Below are 23,267 nucleotides of genomic sequence, written 5' to 3' on the forward strand. Positions count from 1 at the left end.
TGCCTCACCTCACATTTCGTGTGGATTTAAGCACCATGTGTCAGAAGAAATTAGAGAACAGAATTGCCAAGAAATGACAAAGCCTTGGAGCCCCAAGTCAGTGCAGACAGCAAGGTACATTAAGATGCATAGCAGAGAGGAGGAGAGAGCAGACATCTCATTAAAATGAAAATGTTGCTATTTTTCCTTCACCTCATTAATCGAGTTGTATAACAACTTAATCAGCAATTATTTCTGTGGCTACTAATTAGAAACACCCTCTAAAATGATACCAAGGTGGGATCTCAAAAACTTGACAAAATCTTTCAGTTTGGCTTCTTTTTTTTTTAATGCTAGTGTTATTTTATCTCTCTGGTATCAGTTGACTGCATCAGCATTTTTCTCATAGCATCACAGAGCATACTGCATCTTATCCATTAGTCACAAGCCTTGCTGTAACTTTCCCTTAGCATCTAACATTACCCTCCAAAAATATACTCAAGCAAACAAATCCGAAGGCATGCAAGCCCCGAAAATTAACTCTTTTTTCTTTTTCCCAATCATATTTTGCCTGAGTGTGTATGTGATTCAGAATCCAGGATGGATTTCATCTGCTTCATTAAAACCTCTTAGCATGCAGACCAGCTATGCTGCCACAGCTGGCATCAAGTCCCTCCTCTTCATCATTGCACTGAGTCCTCAATCTGGGGATTTGTGAAACTTTATGCTTTTCTGACTGGTGCTCTGTTAAAATACAGAGCTGGTACATCCAAATGAACAAAGCCATTTGTTCCCTGGACAACTTCTTAGTTATCAAATACAGAGTGGTGAAGGATAGGGAATGCACAGAAACCAGAGGTCTGAGAATGCAGTTTGGCCAGGTGCTATGAAGTCCAGTTTGGGGTGGAGGGAAATTGCCTCTCACTTGGAAAGGGAAGTGCACCTCAAAGTTCTGAACTGTAAACTGAGAACTTGATGCAATCACTGAAATTTGGTGTACCCATTGAATACAACAAAATGTTAGGGCAGTGCTCCCATGGGTCACTGAGCATGAACCAGCAGGCAACAAATTGGTGGTTTGATTCAGTAACCCATCAAAGAGATAAATCTATGTATTAAGCAAAAGAAGAGATTAGAGATATCTTACTACATGCACTTCCAGGAAATGTGAAAAATAAACCAAACCTAAAAAACAAAACCAAAATCCAACCCTTTTTTCTCACAAGCTGACAAAGACATCATCGTTATTTATAGTTGTGCTTCAGTTCATCAGTTGGAGGCACACTGCAGAAGATGCTAAAGCACTAGCGACATTGCTACTAAATTAAGAGCTTGCAGTTTCTTTATAATAGTTGAAAGCAAAGCTATTTCTCCACTGGGCAGCTTGTTGCAAATTCCACAATACTGGGAAAAAATGGTGTATTATTTTGATGGATTTTCTCTCAGGTCAATCCTAGTGAATCAAGGGGGAATTGCCTGGGATGTAGGTCTACAAGGATTTGGTGTGAACTCCATGAAAATGCGACTTGCAGTCAGTAGCATTTTCACTCTCTTAAATTAGAAGGACACGGGTAGGTTCTCTGCTCCTGTTCCTGTTGGCAGTTACCATGCCAGAAATACACAGAGAGTTTAGGTTTCTTCTAGCAAGGGCAATGGTAGCTACAGCGAAAAAAATACTGTTAAAGCAAACTAAGAAGTTGATTTGAAGCAAGGAGACAATTAAAGCATAGCCTTTCTGAAAGAGTAATAAAAATGTCACTGCAAATGACAGATTGTTACAAGTCCTTGGCTTCTTCCTAGCACTGCAATAGAATACAGTGTTAAATCAGTTCCCAGAGATTATTAGTGGTATATGTTATTTTCCCAAACTCAAGGAACTCAGTATCATTTCATAAATCAAGTGCAGGTTAAAATTAGATTTTTTTTTTTTACAATCTTAGTTCTGTGACTCTTGCACATAGAATTAGCAAAGAAAATTATATTAAAAAAATAGCTGAAACCTGACTCATCAAATTGGAAAAGCTAAACACATTCCACCAAAAACCCAAACCAAATCAGAAAATAGCTCTTTTGTATGGCTGCTCAATGAGTGGGAATTTCACTGACTGCAGAATAAGACATGGAGACAAAGATATAGTAGGAATGGACTCTCATTTCTCATTAGCTTAAAGTTCTGTAAATTAGCTCTAAAGTCTACCTGTATTGTGTTGTGCTTACTATCTGTACTGCTTTTTCTTTTTATCTGTACTGTATCAAGCATTAAGAAATCTAGGTCAGAAAACTGTAAGTAATTAAAGCCAATAATAACTGAACCCCATCACCTGGCATGTGAAGATCTCCGATGTGCAGGCTTGAAATGAGTTTTTGTGTTGGCAGGTACAGTGGTACTGCAGGCTCAATTGCAAGCTCCTCTGTCTGGGGTGTTTATGGGCCAGATAACATCTTCTAACAAAGTCTCAGTGACAATGCTGTTAGAATCTCATGCATTTCTTATGTGGCAGAAAGCTGATTTCTCCTGGAAACAAACTATCCAAGAACCCTTCAATTTCTGTTCAAGCACAGAAACGGGAGGGATATCTGGTACCGTCTTCCAACATGCAACACTGCTGTGTGCATGGCTTGCTTGGGGGGCTGCAGCACCCCTGGAACACTCTGGTGTGTGCTGGATACAGGGCAGGTGTGCCACCAAGACCAGCATTCCCTCTCAGGTTCCCTACTAGCTCTGATGAGGAGGTTTATTGTCCTCTTCTTCAGCAGCTGCCCTTTGCTAGAGCTGCACTGCCAACATTCACATGTGTTGCAGCAAAATGCTGTGCACCTGATCCTTGGTTAGGAGAGGTAATTTTGAATTCCGAAGTGTTTCCAATTTATGCTTTATTTCATCACCGTAAAAGTAAACTTGTTCTGCTCTTCCCGTGATACAGGATTTTTTCCTGCTTTATACAGCTCATAATTATCAAGAAAACAATTACTAAGAGAAAAGGCAGTGACAGGAAAGGTTTGCTCAGCATTGCCCTTACATCTGCTTTCTGTGGCCTTGGTGGTTGGCTGGCTGAAAGACAAAAAAATCAACTGTGGCTTACATGACAGGAATTGAGAGAAGCTCATGTATGGTGGTGTCATCAAGAAAGTGTTAAACAGATCATCACAGGCACAGGTGCCATTCATCCCTGTAGTAATTTGTGAAGAACATTTTTCTTCTTAGTCAGCTCCTCTAAATTTTCTTTTGAAGTTATGAGAACTGGCCTGACAGGAGAAGGATGTTGATGATTGCATTAGTAGAGGTGTAATGACCTTGAAGATGGGAACTGGAAAAAGCCCCTGTTCCTAAAGTAAAACTCAGTGGTGCCCTGATTTTTGTTTCTGATCTTATGTACAATTTTATTATTCCAAACCCATCACTTAGTAGTACGATGCCCTTGACATGATACAATCACAAGAACAAGATTTACTTCAAATTCTTAGCCAGATTGTTATTGATTGGGAGAGTCAAACACTGCCTGGTAAAAGGGCTATGCCTGCTTTTTCTGAGCTCCTGCAATGTGTTTACTGTCCTAGAGAATGAGCACCTGGGAAAAGCAGCATGGTGAGCAGGTCCTCATCAACCAATAAGCATTTCTGCACAATCTATTCTCATCCTACTGCTGAACTCTTTAAATTTAGAAAACCTCTAGAAAACACTTTACCTGTACCCATCAAAAGTCCACAGATTAGGTCTGTGTGGTCTGTACCATTTCCAAAAAGAATATTATCCAAATAGGATATCAGAATTGTGTATAAGAACAAGCCCATCAGCCCTGGTGGCTTCTCAAGGTGCAGAACATTAAAGGTGTGACAAGACAGGGGTGCAACCAGAAGGAAGGCAGGCTCCTCTGTTCTTTGGAACAACTCTCCGTGTCTCTCTTCAGTCTTTGTTTTCTCCACTATTTTCAAGAAAGGGAGAGAGGGGCTGGCACTCTGGAGGGCCACATGGATTGCACAAGTGGCAGACATGGAGAGCTGCCTGCCACGCCATCCCATTAAATGTGTGTACACTCTACACCAGCTGAAGACTTGAAGATTGTAGAAGAGGGAAAACAATTGTCCGTACGGCTTAAAAAAACTCAGACCAACCCCATGTGGCATTTCAGACATCAGTCCGCTGTTTAACACTGAAAAAATGGCAGACTTTTTGTCAAGGCTTCAAATTTGACAAAATGTTCTGCTGAAACCCCCACCTTGACTAACAAAGGAAGGACAACTGTTGTAGTGTTTTCTGAGACCTGTTTTCAAACTTATAAAACTTGAAGTTCATGATTGATGATGCCTGGCTAATGTTTGAGTGCTACAAGCCATGATGGTGCAGTTATGGAGAACTATGGAAAGATTAGTCAATAATAGTCTTCTGTCCTTTTCAATTATTTACAAATAATCCATGAGATGCATAAAGCTAAAATAGAATATTTTAATATGCAAACCCTGTTATGTATTCTATATGTGTATCCTAGCTGGCACTTTCCAGCTAGTTGCTTTCAGTGTATTCTTGTATGCCCCAAAACCAAAAAAAGATGGGTAATGTCCCATTCTCCAAAACTTGTTTTGTCACTGGGGACAAAGAGCCTTGCACTGAAGCTCACAATGGCTGAACTAATCCAAACCCCAGTACCAGTAAAATGAGGAAAGAAGATTTTAAAACTGAAAATGCTGTACCTAACTGAACTTCAGTGAAATTGCTTCTGACAAGAAAAATATTAGAATATAAAGGCATACAGTTAACTTAAGATGGTTTTATGGTTTCTAGTTGAGAGTTTCAAACTAGTACAGGTCAGAAGATAATGCTCACTACTAAGGAAGCTGCTTTTTGTCACCATCCATTGCTGTCAGTAGGAGTCCTTCTGTTGCCTAACACAGGACACATTAATTTCAATGGAAGATCATATTTTAAGCTCTGTTCATGTAAAGTCAAACAGTAGCTCTTAGGCATGAAATATACATGATGAGTCACTTCTAATTTCCTTTTAGTTATTGAAGTGTATCTTTTTTAAAAAATCAAAGCCACTGCTTCAGATGACAAAAAGCTTCTGTGTTCTTAACATTTTATTTTCAAAGGGTTATCCCACTTCTTTTTAAGTAAAACAGGGTTTTCAGCTGCAAACATGCTGGCAAAAATTTACCCCACTAATTTAGTGAGGGAAGCTACAATGCTTGAACCCCTTAATCCCATTACTTAACGTGTTTGGCAGTCTGAATCAACCCTTGTGAAGTGAGACACCTTGCTAGGATATTTCTGCAGGCTATCCCTACAGTATTCATTCTACTTGGCAGATCCATATGGTCAAGGAAGCCAAGAGGCATGTCAGTCTGCAAGCTGGTGTTAAAAATAGAGGAGGAAAATAGCACGTGTAGAAAAAGTTGTTTTAGCGGTTAGAAAACTGCATTCTGTACTTTTTTTCCCCTACAGCTATGCATGTTGCAGATTTTAGAGGATGAGGGCTTTTGTGTAGTTGTTTGCTATTCCTTTTTATTTATTTTTTACCATCTCCCCACCCCCAGTCACTTGTTAATGTCACCCACAAGTAGCTCTGTTTCTAGTTTTCACTGGAGGAAAACGTCTTATGAGCAGGTGTAGCTGGTAAAAATCAAATTGGTGAGTTAAAATGTGGCTCGTGACAGTTTTACAGATAAAAATGTAAAATGCACCAAGATGTTGGAAAGACACGGCACGTACATGTAAGAAAATGCTCCTTTCATCATAATGGTGTCTTCTTTTAGAGGTTTTACAAATACGTAGCTATAAAAATTCTCTCTGGGCTGAAGCCTGACATAAAATATCCCAGATATAGTACAAGTTCTTGCTTGTAGTAAATATAATTAAAATTCATTTGCATACTTTTCTTTCCTCTCCTTTTTTCATTCCTAAATTCCATACAAACAATCTGCCTGAAGAACTAAAAGATAAGAAATAAAACCATTTTCCAGAAAATACAACACATCAAACATCAAAGCTACATGAAATCAGTTATGCACGTTGCCAAGTCAGCTCAATGCCAAGGATTTTTGTGTCCTTAGCTATATTTATACTTGTAGATCAACATGATGTCACCACAAGTGACCTGTGAAAACAGAAATTTCCATACCTAAAATGTCGACAACAGTCATTGTTTCTACAAGTAAATTGGGTACAGAGCTACCTATTTTTTAACTAGGGAGATGAGTTTTCCAGTGTACACAGGGATCTGCATCTCATCAGTCAATGGCCTTAATAGTATCTGGGATTATTTTTTATTTTCATATTCAGCCAGTACTCATAGGCCTTGAAACAAGTCAAGAAATATTTGGATTAACAGATCTCTCATCCGGTTTTAGCTATTCTTAAATAGGTACGTCATTTTATGTATTGAAAATGGCAGTTTTGGCAAAGCAGTATGAGTATTAAAAAAAGTGGCAGTGGTACTCATGTTAAAATTGACCAGCTCCCACAGATTCAGGCCTTTCTAAACTTGGTGGGTAAAAATAAATGACAGGTTTTCATCCTCACGTAATGAGATGGGTAATTTCCATATTTTGTCAAGAGGAATTGCTAATGCCTGTCTGCATTTCTCCCCCTCTGCTTCTCAGCATACAGGAGAAGGGACGAAAGCGCAGATTATCATCTCAGTTTGTACATTTATTTTTTGTTGAATGACTGAACGAAGGTGATTTGGGTTGCATTAGGACTGGATGCTTTATAAGTAACATAAACGTCTAAATGTTAAAATCATTACTTGAAAGTCAACTTACTGATTTCTTCCTTCTCAAAGGACTCTGGGGAGCCCACTAACCAGTATGGTTGTCCTGGTGTACACTAGGTTTGTAGAATTCTCAGTTGAGTTCACTTGGCTTTGTTTCAACACAATGCTTACAAATGGAAATTTTAATATATGGAAGTGCCTCAGGAACTTGCATTTGGTTTCCAGTGATTCTTAGCTTTTACAAAGTACAAGCTCTGCAAGAAAAAGACACGAAACTCCAGGGTTCAGAGACATTCAAGTACTAAATGAAGATTGAAAAATATGTTTATCCAGATAGTTTTATGCTGCTTAGGTTTGTCCAAATTATCTCTGCTCAGTTCTGCCAAGTAAATCCAAAATTCACATTCTGAGACTTGTCTACCACATTGGGAAGAAATATAATATAATTCTCCTTGTACAGTGTCCTCAGCCTGGAAAGCCTGATGCTGCACACTCCCTTGGGACTGAGGGCATCGTGCCCCTGACCAAAGTGTGCGAAAGCAAACTGAGGGGGCGATGCTGCAGCTCCGCTCCTCCCGGCTGCCTGCGTGACACCGGCAGGTTGGGAGGCAAAGGTCACTCTGCTGAAAGGAGGATTTGCCATCCTGGAAAAAATTCTAAGTTCAGGCTTTCCAGCAGAGAAGAAATGGGGTCACCCAGCTCTTCCTCCCATCAGTGCAGGAGGGATGTGCTGTCCTGCCCTGGCTGAGGAGCACCAGCTGGGATGTGCTGCTGTACTGCACCCCAGCAAATCTGGTCAGGAGTCTCCCTGCAGTGAGCCACGGGATCGAGATCACCTCCGCCTCACCAGCAGCAGTTCAAATTATGATAGGTCTAGTAAATATTTTATTTATAAAGCAGTATTATTTTACTTTGCTAAAGGTGCTGCTGAGGGGATGTTTCTGGTCTGACTGCACTGACAGCAAGCCATTCACATTCAACATGGATGTCTGGGAATTCATTTTATACTGGAAGATATTTATTTCTTTATAAAATTGGTGTTGCTGGTTCCATACTCAAACAAAGCCAAAACTCCAAGTTCCCACAGAGTACTTGGGTATCTCCCTCGACATACCCACCTCAGTGCTTTGGAGGGAGCAGTGGGGGGAGGCACCAGCTCAGGTATTTTAAAGAGCCTCATCCAGAGAGCCACAATCTCCCCCGGCACAGCTCCCTGCTTTTTAAGATCAATTGTTATTTAAATAACGGTCTAAAAATGTCTGCTATTCCCAGCTAACTTCAGGGGAAAAACAAACCAAACTGGAAGAGCAAGTAGTATATGGAATAAAGGCAATGTTAGAAAATGCTTAACAGCTGTTCTTACAAAGCGTATTTACAAATTATAAATCTCTTTAAAAGGATGCTCTTCTACACATACCAGTGACATGTGCTTTAAAACTGCAACTGAAAATATGTAGAAACCGTTTATTTTATTTAGGAACCCTGTTTTACCCTCAAATATTTTTAACAACTGAAGTACTTTGTGGGTGTGCTTTTGTTTTGTTTCAGGCTTGAAAACATTCCCGTACCCAAAGTGTAACTGAAGAGGAAAAAAAAAAGCAACTGGACAGAGTGTTGTTAAAGATTTACTAGAGCATCTTGATATGTGATAATGAATAAAATGCAACTCTGTTTTACTACCAATCCTCAGTTTTGATTTATGAGCAATTATTAATTTTTAGATTGCTTCCAGCTGGATGAAAACAGAGATTTTTACCAAACTACTTTTTTATTCCTGCTGTCATTAAGTATATCCATCTTCTTAAATCTTGTAGGAAACCAAGGAATCCTTTCCCATGAGGACCAAGGAGCCTTTGCAGAGTGTACAGCAGGTGCTGCCAGAGGCACAGGTAGGCTGGCGGGTGGTGCTGCCCAGTGCGGGGGAGCTGGGGGACAGCATAGCGACAGTCCATGCCCTTCATGTCCCTGGGGGACAGACAGGGCCAGTCGGTGTCCCTGGGGGACAGACAGGGCCAGTCGGTGTCCCTGGTGTCCCTCCTGCCCCGCTGGCAGCTGAGGGGCTGCGCGAGGGGCTCAGTGGGGCTGGATGGCAGCAGCCCCAGCAGCGGGGCTGAGCTGTCCTGCCCTGCTGGGGACAGGCCAACGGGCAGGGGCTGAGCCTCTCAGGGCTCACAGTATTAGAAATGAAATGCAATGCAATGAAATGTTTACTGATTTTAGAGGAGGCACCAAAACAAAAACCCTGCTCTCTGAAGGGCAAGGCGCTCTACAGTTACGAAGCAACAGCTGTAAAAATTAAACGTGCCCAAAGAGTTCAAATTAGATGAATGCAGATGTTGTAAATGAAGTCTGCAGTAACTCTGAGCTGTACATACTTTAAAAATATACAACTATGAAAATCCACTTTAAACAATACAGTAGCAACAGCTTCATCTTTAACTTCCTGCTCCCATTCTACCCCGTGCTATCTAGTAAGACTATACAGACAGAATTTAGAATTCCTTTATTTTTATTCAAATTTAGCCCATAAAAGAAAAAAGCTTTTTTCTTAACAGCATCTTCTAATGGTATTGCACAACACTGTTTTAAAATGTCTCATTTGAGAAAGTATCTATGAATGCCAAAATGCTTTCAAAAATAATTTTTGTTTCACATTTTGATTTACCCATTACTCGGAAAAGTATCTGTTCATTTAATTATTTCAGTAAACATAATATTGGTATCACTATCTATGCTACATAGTATTTCCCCCTTTTTAAGGAATATGAGCCTACTTGTAATTAAAGGAATGCTATATTAATGATGCTGAAAGTCTCAAAGGGAAAAAAACTTAATGTCCACCTCATAATATTATGGCAGAATTACATGTGCAGAATACTTTTTAATAATCTTTGTTTCTTAATTTAGTTTTGATTGGCTATGAAATACGGAGTAGCACTCAAGGGCTCAAATTTCTACTGTCATCAGCATTTCTGCTCTATAAAATGTACAAATGCACAGGACTCCCATCTGCAGGCTCCTTTTCAAGCTTCTATTTAACCTACGAAGGAAATTAGCTGCAGGCAACTATAATTGAAGATAATTTCATCATTTTTTAGTTGTTGGGATGTATTATGATATCTAGGTCTAAACACAAACAGAAAATTATATTTTAATGTTGCCATTTGAGCTGCAAACACAGGTCGGTAACACAAACCCATCTCCAGTTTGCAAATTACAGCAACAGCCACTAGGAGTCTCCTGGTCAAATCCATGATGAATTTGCACAGTAATCACGGCTCAGGTTTGAATACAAGCCCCATGCTAAAGGCTGGAATTCAGCAGAGGGACCAGTCCCTGCGCAGGGCAGGTGGGACTGGGGCGACAGGATCTCTGAGCTGTGAGCAGCATCATCAGGTTCCTGAGCCTGTACCAGGGATATAGCTGGCACATGTTTTAGAAGGAAAGCCAGAAGCCACCTACACGCTGTTCTGGTAGAGCAAAAGATGGTGAAAATCACAGGAAGTCAGATTTGTTTCTCTTTATGACTGGACAGAGTATTGTGGAATTGTTTTTACAAAGAGGGAAGCAGGTTTCACTGACTATTAGTTACTCCCAGGAATTTCAAGAAGATTTGTTTCACACTGAAATGCTGCAGGCCACAAGAGCTAGCACCACCAGGTACTTCAGAATTTGCTTAGTGTCTCTGCAGCTCAAATCTGAAAATGTGAATAGCTTCTTTCTCTTTTCCTCTCTCCTCTCCTCTCCTCTCCTCTCCTGTCTCCTCCCAGGCCAACTATGCACAAGCAAACGGTGCCAGACACACTCTCAGCAATGCCAAATGCTCAAAGTTCATAAATTACAGATCTGCAGGAAGGGGTCACGCTGGCTCAAATACTGTGAATGTTTAGTCCAAGTCTGTGACTGACAAAAGATGCCCAAATTTCCTTGAAGGAATACCACAGAAAGCAGTCATACACCTTCTGCCAGCTTATGTAGCTCACTCTGAGACACTAGAGACTACTTTATAATGGACAGGGAAGCCAGAGGTGACCAGTGAACCCTTCCCCACAGTGCTGGTTATCCTGTAGGCGGGAGGAGCCCTACTTATGCTGGAATGATGTTGTCACATCCTTCTTACAGATACATGCAATTCCACATCTAGAAATTTTAAGTGTTCAACTGCTCTTAGCCACTTATTTGTTTATAAGTTTCTTTTATGCCTCTCTCCTGTTGAGCAAAAATCCTTTCCAAGTTGTAGAAAACCCGAATGACTTTAAATCTGATGAGATTTTAAACAAACAATAATTTGGAAGATTATTTTTTTGGCTTCTGCTTTTTGAGCTCCTTGGTTTCATTTTCAAACTTCTCCCTGCAACCAGAAGGACTAAGGAAATAAACATGATGTTTTAAATGAAACCTGAGAATCTCATATAATCATAATTGTAGGACTCCAGGGGTTTGAGGTTTCAGAATAATCTCATGAGCTGTCAATACTGAATGTCACCAGAAACGATAATGTTATTCTGGGAATAGATGCCTAAAAGCAACGGTGGGATAGTTTTTCTGTTATATGCTCCCCATAATACCTACAAATGCTGTTCTGGGGGGACACCACAAAGCTACCTGCAAGTGGTGAGCTGCCAAATGCTGGCTTTAGCTGCCAGCTAGGGCTGTTATATTTTGCAACAAATTTACATATGCAAAGCCCTGTTATTCAGTCTGTCAACTAAACAAGGAAAGTACAAATTCATCACAGACTCATAAGAACATTTAATGCCATGAGGAATATGCAGAAATAAGTAGGGGGCCAATTTAACCACCCATCTCTTCTGTATTGTATGCTTGCACACATTGCAAGGCACGGCTGCATTGTGTGTTATTGCAGATTATTATCAGCTACTCTCACAGACTGCCTTAGATTCTACCATAATCTCTCAGCAGGACTTGAATGAAATTCTCAATCTGGTTTGTTTCAAGGATCTAATCTATATTACACAGCTAGTACCTTAGTCCATTTGGTGAAGAGAAAATTAGTAAAGTGATCAGGAAACTGACAAACAAATATAACAGGAGGCTGCTTCAGCCTCCTTGTCATCCTGCAGAAGCAGACTTGGCTGCTTGGTACCCTTGCTTATTATTAGAATACCTGAAAAGACCCTGTTCTTCTCCAAGTCAGTGTTAACCTGATTTCAATAACAAAACAGTGGTACAGGTTTGGCAGGCACATAGCCAGTACTTACAAGAAGAAAGCCAAGCATTTGTATAAGCCAGTTTGGCACTTCACTGTGCTGAAAAGAAACCTTTGCATCTTTGTCACTTCAAATTTGGGATTTTTTAGCACCAGAACATGCCTAACACGAAAGAACTTTTTTCTGCTGCCCACTTTCTCCAAGTATGTCAGTGCTATCTTAACTCATTTTCTAAAACTAAAAGTGAACACAAAAATTCAAGGTCTCAAAAATGCCAAGGGCTCAGCCCTACAAAATATATAAAACCTTATTTGAAGGAAATATCTAATTCCTACAGGTAGCTATAGTACAGATAGACAATGAAGCATTTTTAGGGATGAGAACGCTCTGCTGTGAGCCATGGGCAGTACCTTAGGAACATTAAATATTTCTGTCATTTTCCTTATGTTTCAAGCAAGCCCAGCCATTACCAATGCATACCTAAATATAGTGTATATGTACAATCTACATCTATCCTGGAAACAAATCCCACAGTTTATCGTGTAAGAGTCAGTCACTCTGCACTTGTGTAGCTGAATGCACACTCTCATTCTGTGTGTGCTCTCTCGTTCTTCCCCAGTTACTCCCCTTTCTCTGCTCCTCATGTGAGGATTCTGGTGGCCTTCTGCATCTCACAGGCTTAAGCTGCAAGTGAGCTACAGCTGTAATCTCAGGTCACTCCCAAGCAAACTTTGCTCCCACATCACAGCTCTGATGACCTGGTGTGGTCAAATGTTTTCAAGGGGAGCTCTGGCACCATTTTTAACACTTAGATTTAATCAAAATGTCTTTTGTTTGCCTGGTTGTTTTTCCTTTAAAATTGTTGTTCTAAGTAGAGTGCATACTGATAACAAAGGCCTTGAGAAACTTACAGTATTACTTAAGATAGGAACTGCTGCAATGTTTATCTGCACTAAAAGGAAGAAACAAATTTTATTGGGCAGGTTTGTTTGTTTTGTTTTCTCATTAAAAGAACAACTTTTTGCATTACATGATGAGTTACTAAATATTATTGAGTGCTAAATCACAGCTATAACTATTCAGAAGGAAAAAATTTATTTCAAGATTAAGGAGAAAAACCAGTAAGACAATGTTATGTGGGGCACATGATTTCTATTTGTTTTTAAACAGTGGCTGCTTGAAGCTGCTTGGAGATTTAGAGTGTCAAAGGCATGTCAGCAGAGATGGATTAGTGGGCAGAGAGCAAGTGGTGCAGTCAAAGGTTCATACTGAATGTAATTTATTCATGTAGCTCAACAATTTATCACGTGGCTATTACCATAATGTACGTGGGAAGCAGCTGCGTGCGTGCAAATAATGCCTTAAATGTATGTGTGGTTGGATCTGAACTCCTTACAGAACAGCAGTGGTGGAAAATGATGCCACAAGGCATTTAAAAGCAAATTTCCTTCCTGTGGGGATGCTGTCACCCAGCAATGATGATTTGTACACAGGCAAATAAATATCTTGTAGGCTTTTCTCAGTTGTGATAACCTCACTTACCAGAACTCATTGGTCTTTCAAACCTAAATAATGTAGGTAATGTGGTGTATGTTTCCAGTGCTGTATTAAGAGATTTAAGTGTGCATGTTTTGTACACCATACTCTTATTTTCTTTTCAAGGAACTCAGTATCTTCCACACACTATTTAACAGAAATGTCCAATCACAAAGAAAAGAGAGTCTCTGTGTGTGTGAGGACAAAGAAGTTCTCTACAAGTTAAAGATCTCCTTTAACTGAAACAACCTCTCACAGTGTGATCTAGCAAACACTTGGGAGCAGCACGGCTGTAAAATATTGATATACATACATATGTGTGTATATACATATATAGTGTCAGATTCTTATACCTGTGCATTTACTTACCAAGCCAAATATTTCCAAACCCAGTCTATTTTAGGACCATGTAAAATGAGGAGCTCTGGTCTCTCTTGGCTTGCTTGAATGCCTACAGTTTCAGCTAGGAAGAAAGCTCTGAGTAGTTGCTAGAGCTTGGAGGTGATTTTAGCTGCACTGTCCATACATACCTGCTGCAGCTCCTTGGGTAGCTGGGAAACCTTCAACAGCCCCACTCCCAACACCATTTTTTAAGCTTTAGCAACTAGAGTTTAACTGGTCTCACTGTTTGGAAATTATACTTAATTATGCCATGCTATGATGCTTTAAACTGATTTTAGTGGAATCAGTTCATGCAAATCTTTCTTGATCAGGCAAAGGCCATCCCAGTTATGGGTTAGCACAATAACAGTTTCATGCTGGTTTCTTTAGATACATTAAATGTTGCTGTAGAGAGACATGGAATTCAGATAAAGTCAAGTCCTCAGAAACAGAACACCTCATTGCTCAGCTTAATGTACTGCTCAGAGTTTTGTACAGCAGAACCTTTCACATTTGGAATATGATGCAGGTTTTCTTGGATAATTTCGTGTGCACTCTAGGACTTCTATTTTGAAGCCATATATCACAAATATATCCCCACTAATTATGCAAAATGAAAAGCTTGCCTTACCATTGCACAGAAAGTCTCAGGAGGATCTCCACATGTTATGTCGGGGGGATCCAGAGTCACTTTTACGTATTTGATCATGTCTCTGGCTTCTGGCTGGCAGGCCATGTAATCCCATACTTTTCCTTCTTCGGTGTAAATCTGAGTCTTACACACGTCATAGTGTCCCCATACAGAAGGGTAGTGCTGCATCACGGAGGATACAGTAACCCAGAGGGTGTGAAGTGACAGGAATCTTGACAAATACATTTCTAAATCCTTTTATGTCAGCTTCGTAACGATGCTCAGTGCTGGCGTATGTGCAGTCTAGAGATTATATGTACATCTAATTTATATATTTATAAAATAGGTTCCAACTCAAACATGAAGCATTAGGATGGGATGTTTGTTAAAGACTTTGGTAGAAGCCACCCAGGCCCTGATGACAGCCTTTCACAACCATGCAGCGCTTGTCCTTCGCCTTATAACTTATCTGTCAGGGCTTCTTGTAAAAGATGTCCAAGAGCAGATAATAATTTGTGAAGTTGCAGGTCTTCAGCTACACTGTCGATAACCCTGAGTGATCCTCCGTGTTCAGGGCTTGCAGGGGATGCCTGGACACACTGATAAATCAGTATCCGAAGGAAGAGGGTGAGTGTCTGTAGGCTGGTGTCTGTTTCCCATCAATCATCCTTTTCTTCTGGCACCAGCACCCTTTTAGAAACAATAAAAATTAAGAGTTATTGTCCAAGAATCAATGCATTACAAAATATACGATATGTTGACATTTTGGAGATTTGATGCAATATAAAGCAAATTGGTACAATATGGATAACCTTTACTGTGGGTTCTGTGCTAGAATGAAAAAACTACCAAAATCATTCACAGTGAAAAGTATTTTGACATGAAGGATTTAACTGTACTCTAACAAAGACAGATTTATAATGTTCCAGGTGAGTTAGAGCTTCCTGTTTCCAAAACTGTATTTTCACCCTAGCAAAACTGAAGAGCAAACTACTGCATTCAGCCATGGCCCAGATGGTGCAGGCAGGCAGGGGAGCAGGCAGCCCAGCACTGCAGGGCAGCAGCAGCAAGGTTCTTTTATTCAAGTGACACAGACATGGGCATCAGGGCTAGCAGGTGCTCGTAGTTTCTTGGCAAGAGGACCTCATGGAGCTCCAAAAGCCTTACATATTTCTTTTAGATTATTATTATTATTATTTTAAGAATAACAAATATATAGCAAGTACAATTCAATTTCCTTCATGTTTCTCATTAGCATTGCAAGAGCTTTGCTCCATTTTTTTTTTTTTTTTTACATTTGAACTGTGATTTACTGACCACATTGATGGCAAACTACTAATAAAGATAATGGCTTATTTTGTAGCTTACTATAGGAATGCTTTCCCCCCTTATTTTCTTAGGTTTGAGGGTGTCTGTACCGGAGTACTCAGCACTTATTTCACAGCAGATATATGCCCTTTCACCTCTTCAGAAAACAACCAGAAATCCCCTTACTTTGTAGCACCTGAACTACATTATTACAGGTATAAAATTCTAGAATCATATCACAGCAACTTCAAATATATATTTCCTGAATAACACAGGAAAAAAATTTCTAAATTCTGTATGAGGAAAACTGCAAAGACAGAGTAAGTACCCTAAACAGGGACAAGGAAAACCAGGGCAAGGAATTCCAGTCCATATGTGTCAGCCTGTGCCACCCGAGGTTGGAGAGCCAGGGCGCTGGGCTGCCGGAGAGGATTTCAGCCAGGCACTGCAGCACTTCCCAACTTCCTTTGTCTGGATGCTAAAATCTAGCCAGACCCACCAGACAGATGTTGAGAAACAAGCGTAAGTCGCCACTTTCTGCAGCCTGCTTTGCTTCCCAGCTTTAAATTATGCCCAGTGCCATGAGCCCTCCTACACCCCACAGCCACGGGAAGAGGTGTGTGACCTGGTAAGCTCCTTAACGTGTCACATTGGGAATGTTCGTTTTCAAAACTTATCTTCAAAGCTATTCACAAACAGCCTCCCTATATTTAAATAATGCTTCATCTTAAACTGAGCTAAACTACAGACACCATGAAATGCCAACAGATGGTTGAATTGTGTTTCCATAGCAAAGTAATTTACAATAATTGCTGTATGGACGTAAATGCAATTTTCCATTATATTCATTTTATCAAGTGTTACCATACAACTCTCATGTATTTTATCAGAATACGCAGAGAATATCTGAATTTTCCTGCAGTAACAATTCTCAATTTGTTCAAACATATTTAAGCTTCAAATCTGAATTTGACACAAAAGCAGAAATATCTAAGACCAAATTAAATTTAAATCTCTTTAAGACGCATGCTGGGTAGTACTGTTGGCTTTGTAGCAACCTTACATTCTTTTTTTTTTTTTTGTTTTCAGTGGGAGTGTTTGCATATTATTTTGGAATTCAGTAATTCAGAGAACACTTTCCGTGTCATTCTAAAGACACTCCTTCTCCTGTGTTTCCTTTCCAACGTATTTACAATTTTGAAGGGGAAAACAACGCACCTGCAAGAGCCCACAGCTTAGGGTTATGGGAAACTATGTCACTATGAAAATGGGAAACAACTCCTTGCTAGAAGAGGCCGCAAATTATTTTAAATTTATGGCAAATCAAATACCCTTTATTGGAAATGGCTTAGTCATAGCTGGAATAAACAGTAAGTAAATAAATAAATATAATTTTTCTGTGTAGAAGTAAGAAGTTACTGAGTGTAATTATCATTAGACTGCAAGCTTGTCAGGCAATTCAGGCAAAAAAAAGTTTTTATTTAACATCTCACTTTCTAGCTCTTTAGTTACCTGTAACCTTTGATAACTGCCGAGACTCAGATCCACTAATAAACAGGACTGGGTAGGACTAAATAATGTGAAGCAAGCCGCTACCTTAACACACTGTGCTAAAATACTTCCCATATAACGAATTCTCATTAAAGTAAGCCAGTCATAATGATGGTCGTTACACAGAATTATAGACTATAACATCGATTGAATTTAGTGCACTGACAAGAAAAAAGTGCAGAGGAGTGCAAGACATCTGAGCATTAGGCAGCTGTAGCCGTGTACAACAGACACTCCTGACAAGAAGCAGCCAATTATAGCTTAAATTTCTGGCATATAACCAGTTCTGATTAATAGTTTTCCATTACATTACAGACATATTATTAATGTATTAAAAATGTCAAGCTTTGGCAAGAACTAGTATGGCATGGCTCAGTTAGTCTACAATATCTTCTTTTAATGAGCTTCCATTGATATAGAGAAAGATATTGACCAAAGCACATTAAGGATCATGTGCTGAGTGCTGCCAGGTTTTTTTCTGATGGAGCTATATGATTTGTCTTGCTTTTGTTTGTTCCTGCAGAGTCACTTATGATATGCATTTTACATTTCAGTGCCCTATTGCTAAGGACATATCTATTTGAATTATTTTGTAGAAAAAACGTTTAGAGTAACATTTCTGAAGTTTACAGCTGTACCAGATGTTTAGTGATAAGCCTCTAGCTGTGGGAAACACACAGCAATGGGTTTTTTTGTCCCCTGTAATGCCTGTGCATTTGACCTGAGGAAGAGGTACTCAAACAAACCGCTGATAACTACTGTCTGATGCCCTGATTCCGCCTGCCCTGCCCTGCTAGTCGCACACCCTGGGTGATGGGGGCCATGGAGGTGGCAAAGAGGGATCAGCATCCTTGCTGGCTGTGAGGGCAAGGGAACGGCAAACTGCCGGGAGGGCTTCAGCAAATGTATGCAAAGCCTCCAGAGCACACTGCTCCTGGCGTCTGCTGTGTGGGGCAGCAGCGCTGGGGCCTCGAACATTCCCATGTGCCACAGCCTCTGCACTATGGAAAACACTAGGAGGCACCTGGGAGACACCGGCGCAAGGCCCCGTCTGCTCTGCCTTCCCCTCCGAGCGCTGCTCCGTCTGCGAAGTGCCCGTCGTTCCGGCCACAAGTGAGTATGTCACAGCCATCTGAGAGGAATGGCACGCAGCTGACCCCCAGACTGAAATCAGCAGCGGGGAGGCTCTGAGCACATGCATCCCTTTCCAGATGGGGAAGTCACAGCTCATGCAGCCTGTTAATTCTGCAGATGGAGGAGACACCCCCTTTACAGAATAGATAAAATGCAACTTGGCAGCATCAGTGCCAGGGAAGAACTTCAGGTCTCATTAGGGGATGTTAGCAAACACTCCTCCTTTGCCTCCTTCCATCACTGTGAAAATCCACCCCCTTCGCCTCCTCACAAACCACAGCGGCTGGATGTCTTGCATGAGCTCCCTGCTGGGAAATCCCTGAGATCCATAGGGGTGGGCTCTTGGGCCTCCCTTTGGCAAGCCACAGGAACGAGAAGGACGTAATAAAACAGTGACCACCTCCCACACTGCCCGTGCCTTGGATCGAGCAGCAAGGAGAGCCAGCACCAGATACTCCTCTGCCTGGGGAGAACTGGCTGAACAGCCGAGCCAGGCGAGGAGCGCCGGCTGTCACCTCCCCACAGCGGCAGCTGCGGAACAGATTTTTCCAAGAGAAACATGTTTCAAGTTTGTATCCCGAACAGCTTAAGCAGATGAATGGATCCAATCAAGCCCAAGTAAAAAGCGCCTGTGCGTCCACTCCAGTTAATTATTTAAAGTCCGTTTAGAGCATAGGAAATAATGTGTATTAGAATACAGAACTAACCCTCGTGCAACTTACATTTACTAACCTTGTGTTGTATACCATGTTACACCTAGACAACTTGAGAACCTTGCACATATACAAACCAACCCCTTTTATAAAGGCAAAATTATTTACTTATTCAAAGAAGAAGGGAACCTGTATTTAATGATTTAATACATATTATTTCTGTCAATACTAGTATGAAATTCAGTATAATCAAGCAGCTGCTTTGGTGTCGTTGGCCTCAAATGCTGTTCCCAGTCAAAGTTTAGGTTCTATTCTTATGCAGCTTATTTAACTATTTAGCAGAAAATGATTTCTTAGCCTCAGGAGAAATTTAAAATGTCAATACCTAATTAAAGAAAATAAAATACAGCTACCAAAACCCTGCGAATTGGCACTACACTTGAAATACTTCTGGTTTTCACACATTATTCTTTGCTGACTGACACATCATACTACCACTGCCATTGCTTGCCAGGTATCATCAGCTGTCAGAATATGGAGTAAAAAGCATTTCAGCTATTTAAATTTTAGAGCCTCAGTACATAGCTGCTTTTTTTCCTCTCGCATCTTTATAATTGTAGCGTCTTGCCTTAAATATCTCTGTACCTAGCATCAATCTGTTCTGCAAGTTTTTCCTCTGGGAATTTAAGTTAGCATTTGGGGAAGTTACAGGCTTTGTTTTTGGCTCTTTTTCAATGCTTCTTCACACTCAGTAAGGTGAAGCGTGTGGATGCTCATCACACAGTTATCCAGGGTATAAGGCTAAAAAGCTTTTCAAGTTATGGTGTGAGCTGATGACTTTCTAACTGAAAGTTCTCAGGTTCAAAAATGAATGCCTACTGGTTGCTGAATTTGCTGTGCTATAGCTGTATTTTACATAAATACCTAGAAAGTTGGAGCTGTTTATCAGTGTCAGAGGTTTGATACAAAGTTCATAACTCCATGAGAGTATCTCCACTAACTGTTTGAAACTCTCTAGTAATCATCCTTTTAAGGTACAGAAATATACCAGAAATCGACCTTTATTTTTTCCCCATGAAAAGCACAAAGCAAAAAGAACCAAAACAAACTAAAACAACCACAGCAAAAAACAAGCCAGGGGAAGTTTTGCTGTGGTTTTCTTCCCCTTGACGGGCTTCCCAAGCCACAGCTTCTCATCCTGAACCGCATTGTCCTTAGGCAAGACAGTGACTTATTCCCTCTTTAAAAGCATCTCCACCGCTTGTTCCACTCACTGTCTCTGCTAGCATTTCTGCAGAAGTAATGCTGGCTCCTACCATCAGATTCGGAGTATTGAAAAGTTGATTGCAGAACAATAAAAGTGTATCAGTCAGAGGCCAAAACCGCACATGCACCAACTTTGAGCGTAGAAAAGCATCTCTTTCATCGCGTTTAGCTGATCTGCGCTGCTCACCGCCATGAGGGGTTTTCTTTGGGGGTTCTGTGCGCGTGTGAATGTTTAGAAAAGCCGCCTGCAATTTCCGATGCGCGGGAGGAACTGTTTCCAGGCTGGGCGGCAGTGACCTGCCCGCTGCTCCCGGGGGCGATGCCCCGTGCCGCCGCCGCCGCGCACCGGGACGGCCGCGGTGACTCCGCGCTGCGGGGCGCGCGCCGGCGCCAGGCACGCGCCCCTCCCTCAGAGCTCGCTCGCGCTCCCTCAGGGCTCCCGCACCGCCCGCGCCCCCTCAAAGCTCGGCGCGGCGCAGCCCGGCCCGGCGGGTCCGAGCTCCGGCTCCCGGTTCCGAGCTCCGGTGGAGGAGACACCGCGCAGGTACCGCCCCAGCCCGGCCCCGGCCCCGGCCCCGGCGCGCTCCGCTCCGCGCGGGCGGCAGGGGGCGCGCGGCGCGCGCCGATCCGCCCGCGGTCGGTGGCCCGAGCCCGGCGGGGCGACCCCCGCGCACAGCCCCCGGCACCGCACCGGCCCCTCCGCGCCGCGCAGCCCCCGCGCCCCATCCTCTCCCGGAGCGGCACGCGGGCTGTACTCACCCTGCGGGCTCGGGCCGCCCGAGCCTCACCGCGGGGCGGCGCGGAGCCGCCGCGGCGCTGGGACGCGCTGGAGCTCCCTCGGTGGCGGCATGAAGGGCCGCGGGGAGGGCGTGAGGAGGGAGGATGCTCTTCCCCGAGAAAGTTTCCGGCGGGTCGCGGAGGAGCTCGGCGGAGCCGCGGCTGGGCCCAGGCACTTGTCGGCGTCGAAGTTTAGCGGGGCGCGGGCGGCGCGCGGCGGGCGGGCGGCCGCACTCCTCCGGCGCTCGGCGGGGCGGCGGGCGGGTCCTGCCGGCCGGGGCTCCCCGCCCGCCACCGCCGCTCAGGGCGGGAGCGGCCCCGCGCGGGGCGCCGGCGTCCGCGGCATGGGGCGCGGCGCGAGCGGAGCGCGCCCCTGGCCGGGGCTGCGGCGCGGAGGGCTCCGGCGGCGCGGCCAAACTTCGGGGGGCGGCGGCGGCAGCGCCTCCTCACTTCGGAGCGACCTCGCCGCGACTGCCGGCGAGCGGGGCGGCGGCAGCTACCCCACCTCCGGGCCCGCGCAACGCGCGGCCCTAGCGCCGCCGCCGCGCCCGCCCCCCCGCCGCCGCGCTCCCCGCCCCGCCGGCCCGCGGGCGCACCGCCGGCGCCGCCTGCCCCGCGGGGGGGGCAACGGGACCGGACCCGCCGCCCCGAACCGAGCGGGAGCCGCCCAGCCGCCGGCGGGGCTGCGGCTCCTCCGTGCCCGCTGGAGTAGCTTTAATTTTCCCGTGTTATTTCGGCTTCAGCCTGGTAACGCGCAGGCGGAGGTGCTGTCCGTGCTGCTGCCGTCCGAGCCCCCAGCCCGGCGGGCTGACCCCTGCGCCCCGCCGCAGCCGCGCTCGGCTGCAGGAACCGGGCAGCGTGCCGCCCGAGTCGCCGGAGGGTCCCTCCGCAGTGCTGGGCACGCCGGGGAAGCGCCGCTTCGTCCTCTGCCTACAGCACCGAAGTGCCACCGACACAGGGAGGGAGTGCGACTTGTCCTGTTGTGGTGCTGCTGTGACCGCCCGCCCCGTACCAGCCCCTCGGGGCTCCTGAAAGACGCGAAAACCCCGTCTCCTCCTTCTGCTATGCTTTCCCGTTCCCTCCTGCACGCCCTCTACTTCTGTCGCTTAAACGAGAGGCGCACGCACTTCTTCCTTTTAGATTTCTTCAAGCTACAAAGCAGTATCTAAAACTAATGACTAGCAAGTCCCGTGCAGGAATTGTGCTTACTCCTGGCAACTACCTGGTTACTGAATTTGACCGACTGCAGCTGCCAGCGCTGGGCAGTGGGACACTGGCTGCATTGTGAACGCTCAGAAGCTGCGTTTATCGTTTGTTTGCGTGTTTTGCATGTTAAGAAGTGTTAAATGTATTTATGTAGGCAACAGTGCCGTTGCATTTTGTTGACAAAATTTGGCGGTTTGCAATGCCAGTAGGTAACCAGATGAAATGAGGCAGGGATTTACAGAAGAGCAAGAAATTTGTTCACTATTTGAGCCATGGGATTTGATAGGTTGTGGAAATATCTGGCAGGAGCCATTAGGAACGGCAGTTTTCTTCTTTTCCCTAAGACAGGTAACCCAGTGAAGTGAAAAAAAGATGCTTCCTAGTTCTTCCCAGCTTTTGTTTCTCTGTGTGGGCAGTAGTGTTGTTTTGGCATTTCCATTCATGCTCTGGAATCTCTGTGACCGTGTTAGTGCAGGTACCACACACATGGAAAAGTTCTTTGTGTGGGAAAGCCAGGAATGATCAAAGGGGTGGTAAAAACTAGCTTCAGGGATTTTCAATCCCCAGAAGCAGTTCTTACTTTGTTTGCAGCCTCCTGGTCCCTGAGGTACAAAAGGATAGAAGATGGAAATCAGTAATTTTTTTCTTCCCACTTGAACTGGAAGCATGTCAGGCATCGAGACTCCATAGGGCCTTTTGTAAAGAAGAGGGGCAGAGTTTCACTGCAGTTGGAAGAAAAGGGTTGTTTTCCTAATTACCAGACAGATGGTGGGCTGTACAGCGAAGTGCAAGAGACTGTACACACTGAGCCAAGTCCCTGCAGTGGCACATGTGGACGGACCAGCCCTGCTGCCTGTGACAGCTCTGGGGTTCCGCTGCCTCGGGGGGCTCTGAGTGTGGCTTTGTCCGTCTCTGGCCAGGCTGGATCGGCTGTTTGCAGGTGCTGCGAGGGGAGTGGTTTGGG

The 23,267-nt window shown here is 43.6% G+C and overlaps 1 protein-coding gene and 1 long non-coding RNA gene across 10 annotated transcripts in view; one reads left to right on the forward strand and one right to left on the reverse strand.

Moving 5' to 3' along the window:
- The window catches only part of LOC135304997 (uncharacterized), a 44,447-nt gene extending 30,033 nt beyond the window's left edge, over positions 1-14,414 (forward strand). The window contains exons 7-9 of the long non-coding RNA XR_010366273.1: positions 8,504-8,578; positions 10,288-10,349; positions 10,460-14,414. This is a non-coding gene — a long non-coding RNA (uncharacterized LOC135304997). The remainder of the gene's footprint in view (positions 1-8,503; positions 8,579-10,287; positions 10,350-10,459) is intronic.
- NTNG1 (netrin G1) overlaps positions 1-22,248 on the reverse strand; it is a 147,689-nt gene extending 125,441 nt beyond the window's left edge. For 5 of the 9 annotated variants that reach the window (XM_064428038.1, XM_064428037.1, XM_064428032.1 and 2 more), the window contains exons 1-2: positions 21,080-22,246; positions 14,409-15,098 (exon numbers count right to left, since the gene is read on the reverse strand). In XM_064428038.1, coding sequence (XP_064284108.1) covers positions 14,409-14,654 — 246 coding nt within the window. In that variant the 5' untranslated portion in view covers positions 14,655-15,098; positions 21,080-22,246. Of the gene's footprint in view, positions 1-14,408; positions 15,099-20,370; positions 20,840-21,079 lie in introns of those variants that run through there. The other 4 variants (XM_064428042.1, XM_064428040.1, XM_064428041.1 and 1 more) reach the window with 4 other exon arrangements.
- Between the last annotated feature and the right edge of the window lie 1,019 nt (positions 22,249-23,267).

This window comes from Passer domesticus, chromosome 7, assembly GCF_036417665.1.
Source record: "Passer domesticus isolate bPasDom1 chromosome 7, bPasDom1.hap1, whole genome shotgun sequence".
NCBI lineage: Eukaryota > Metazoa > Chordata > Aves > Passeriformes > Passeridae > Passer > Passer domesticus.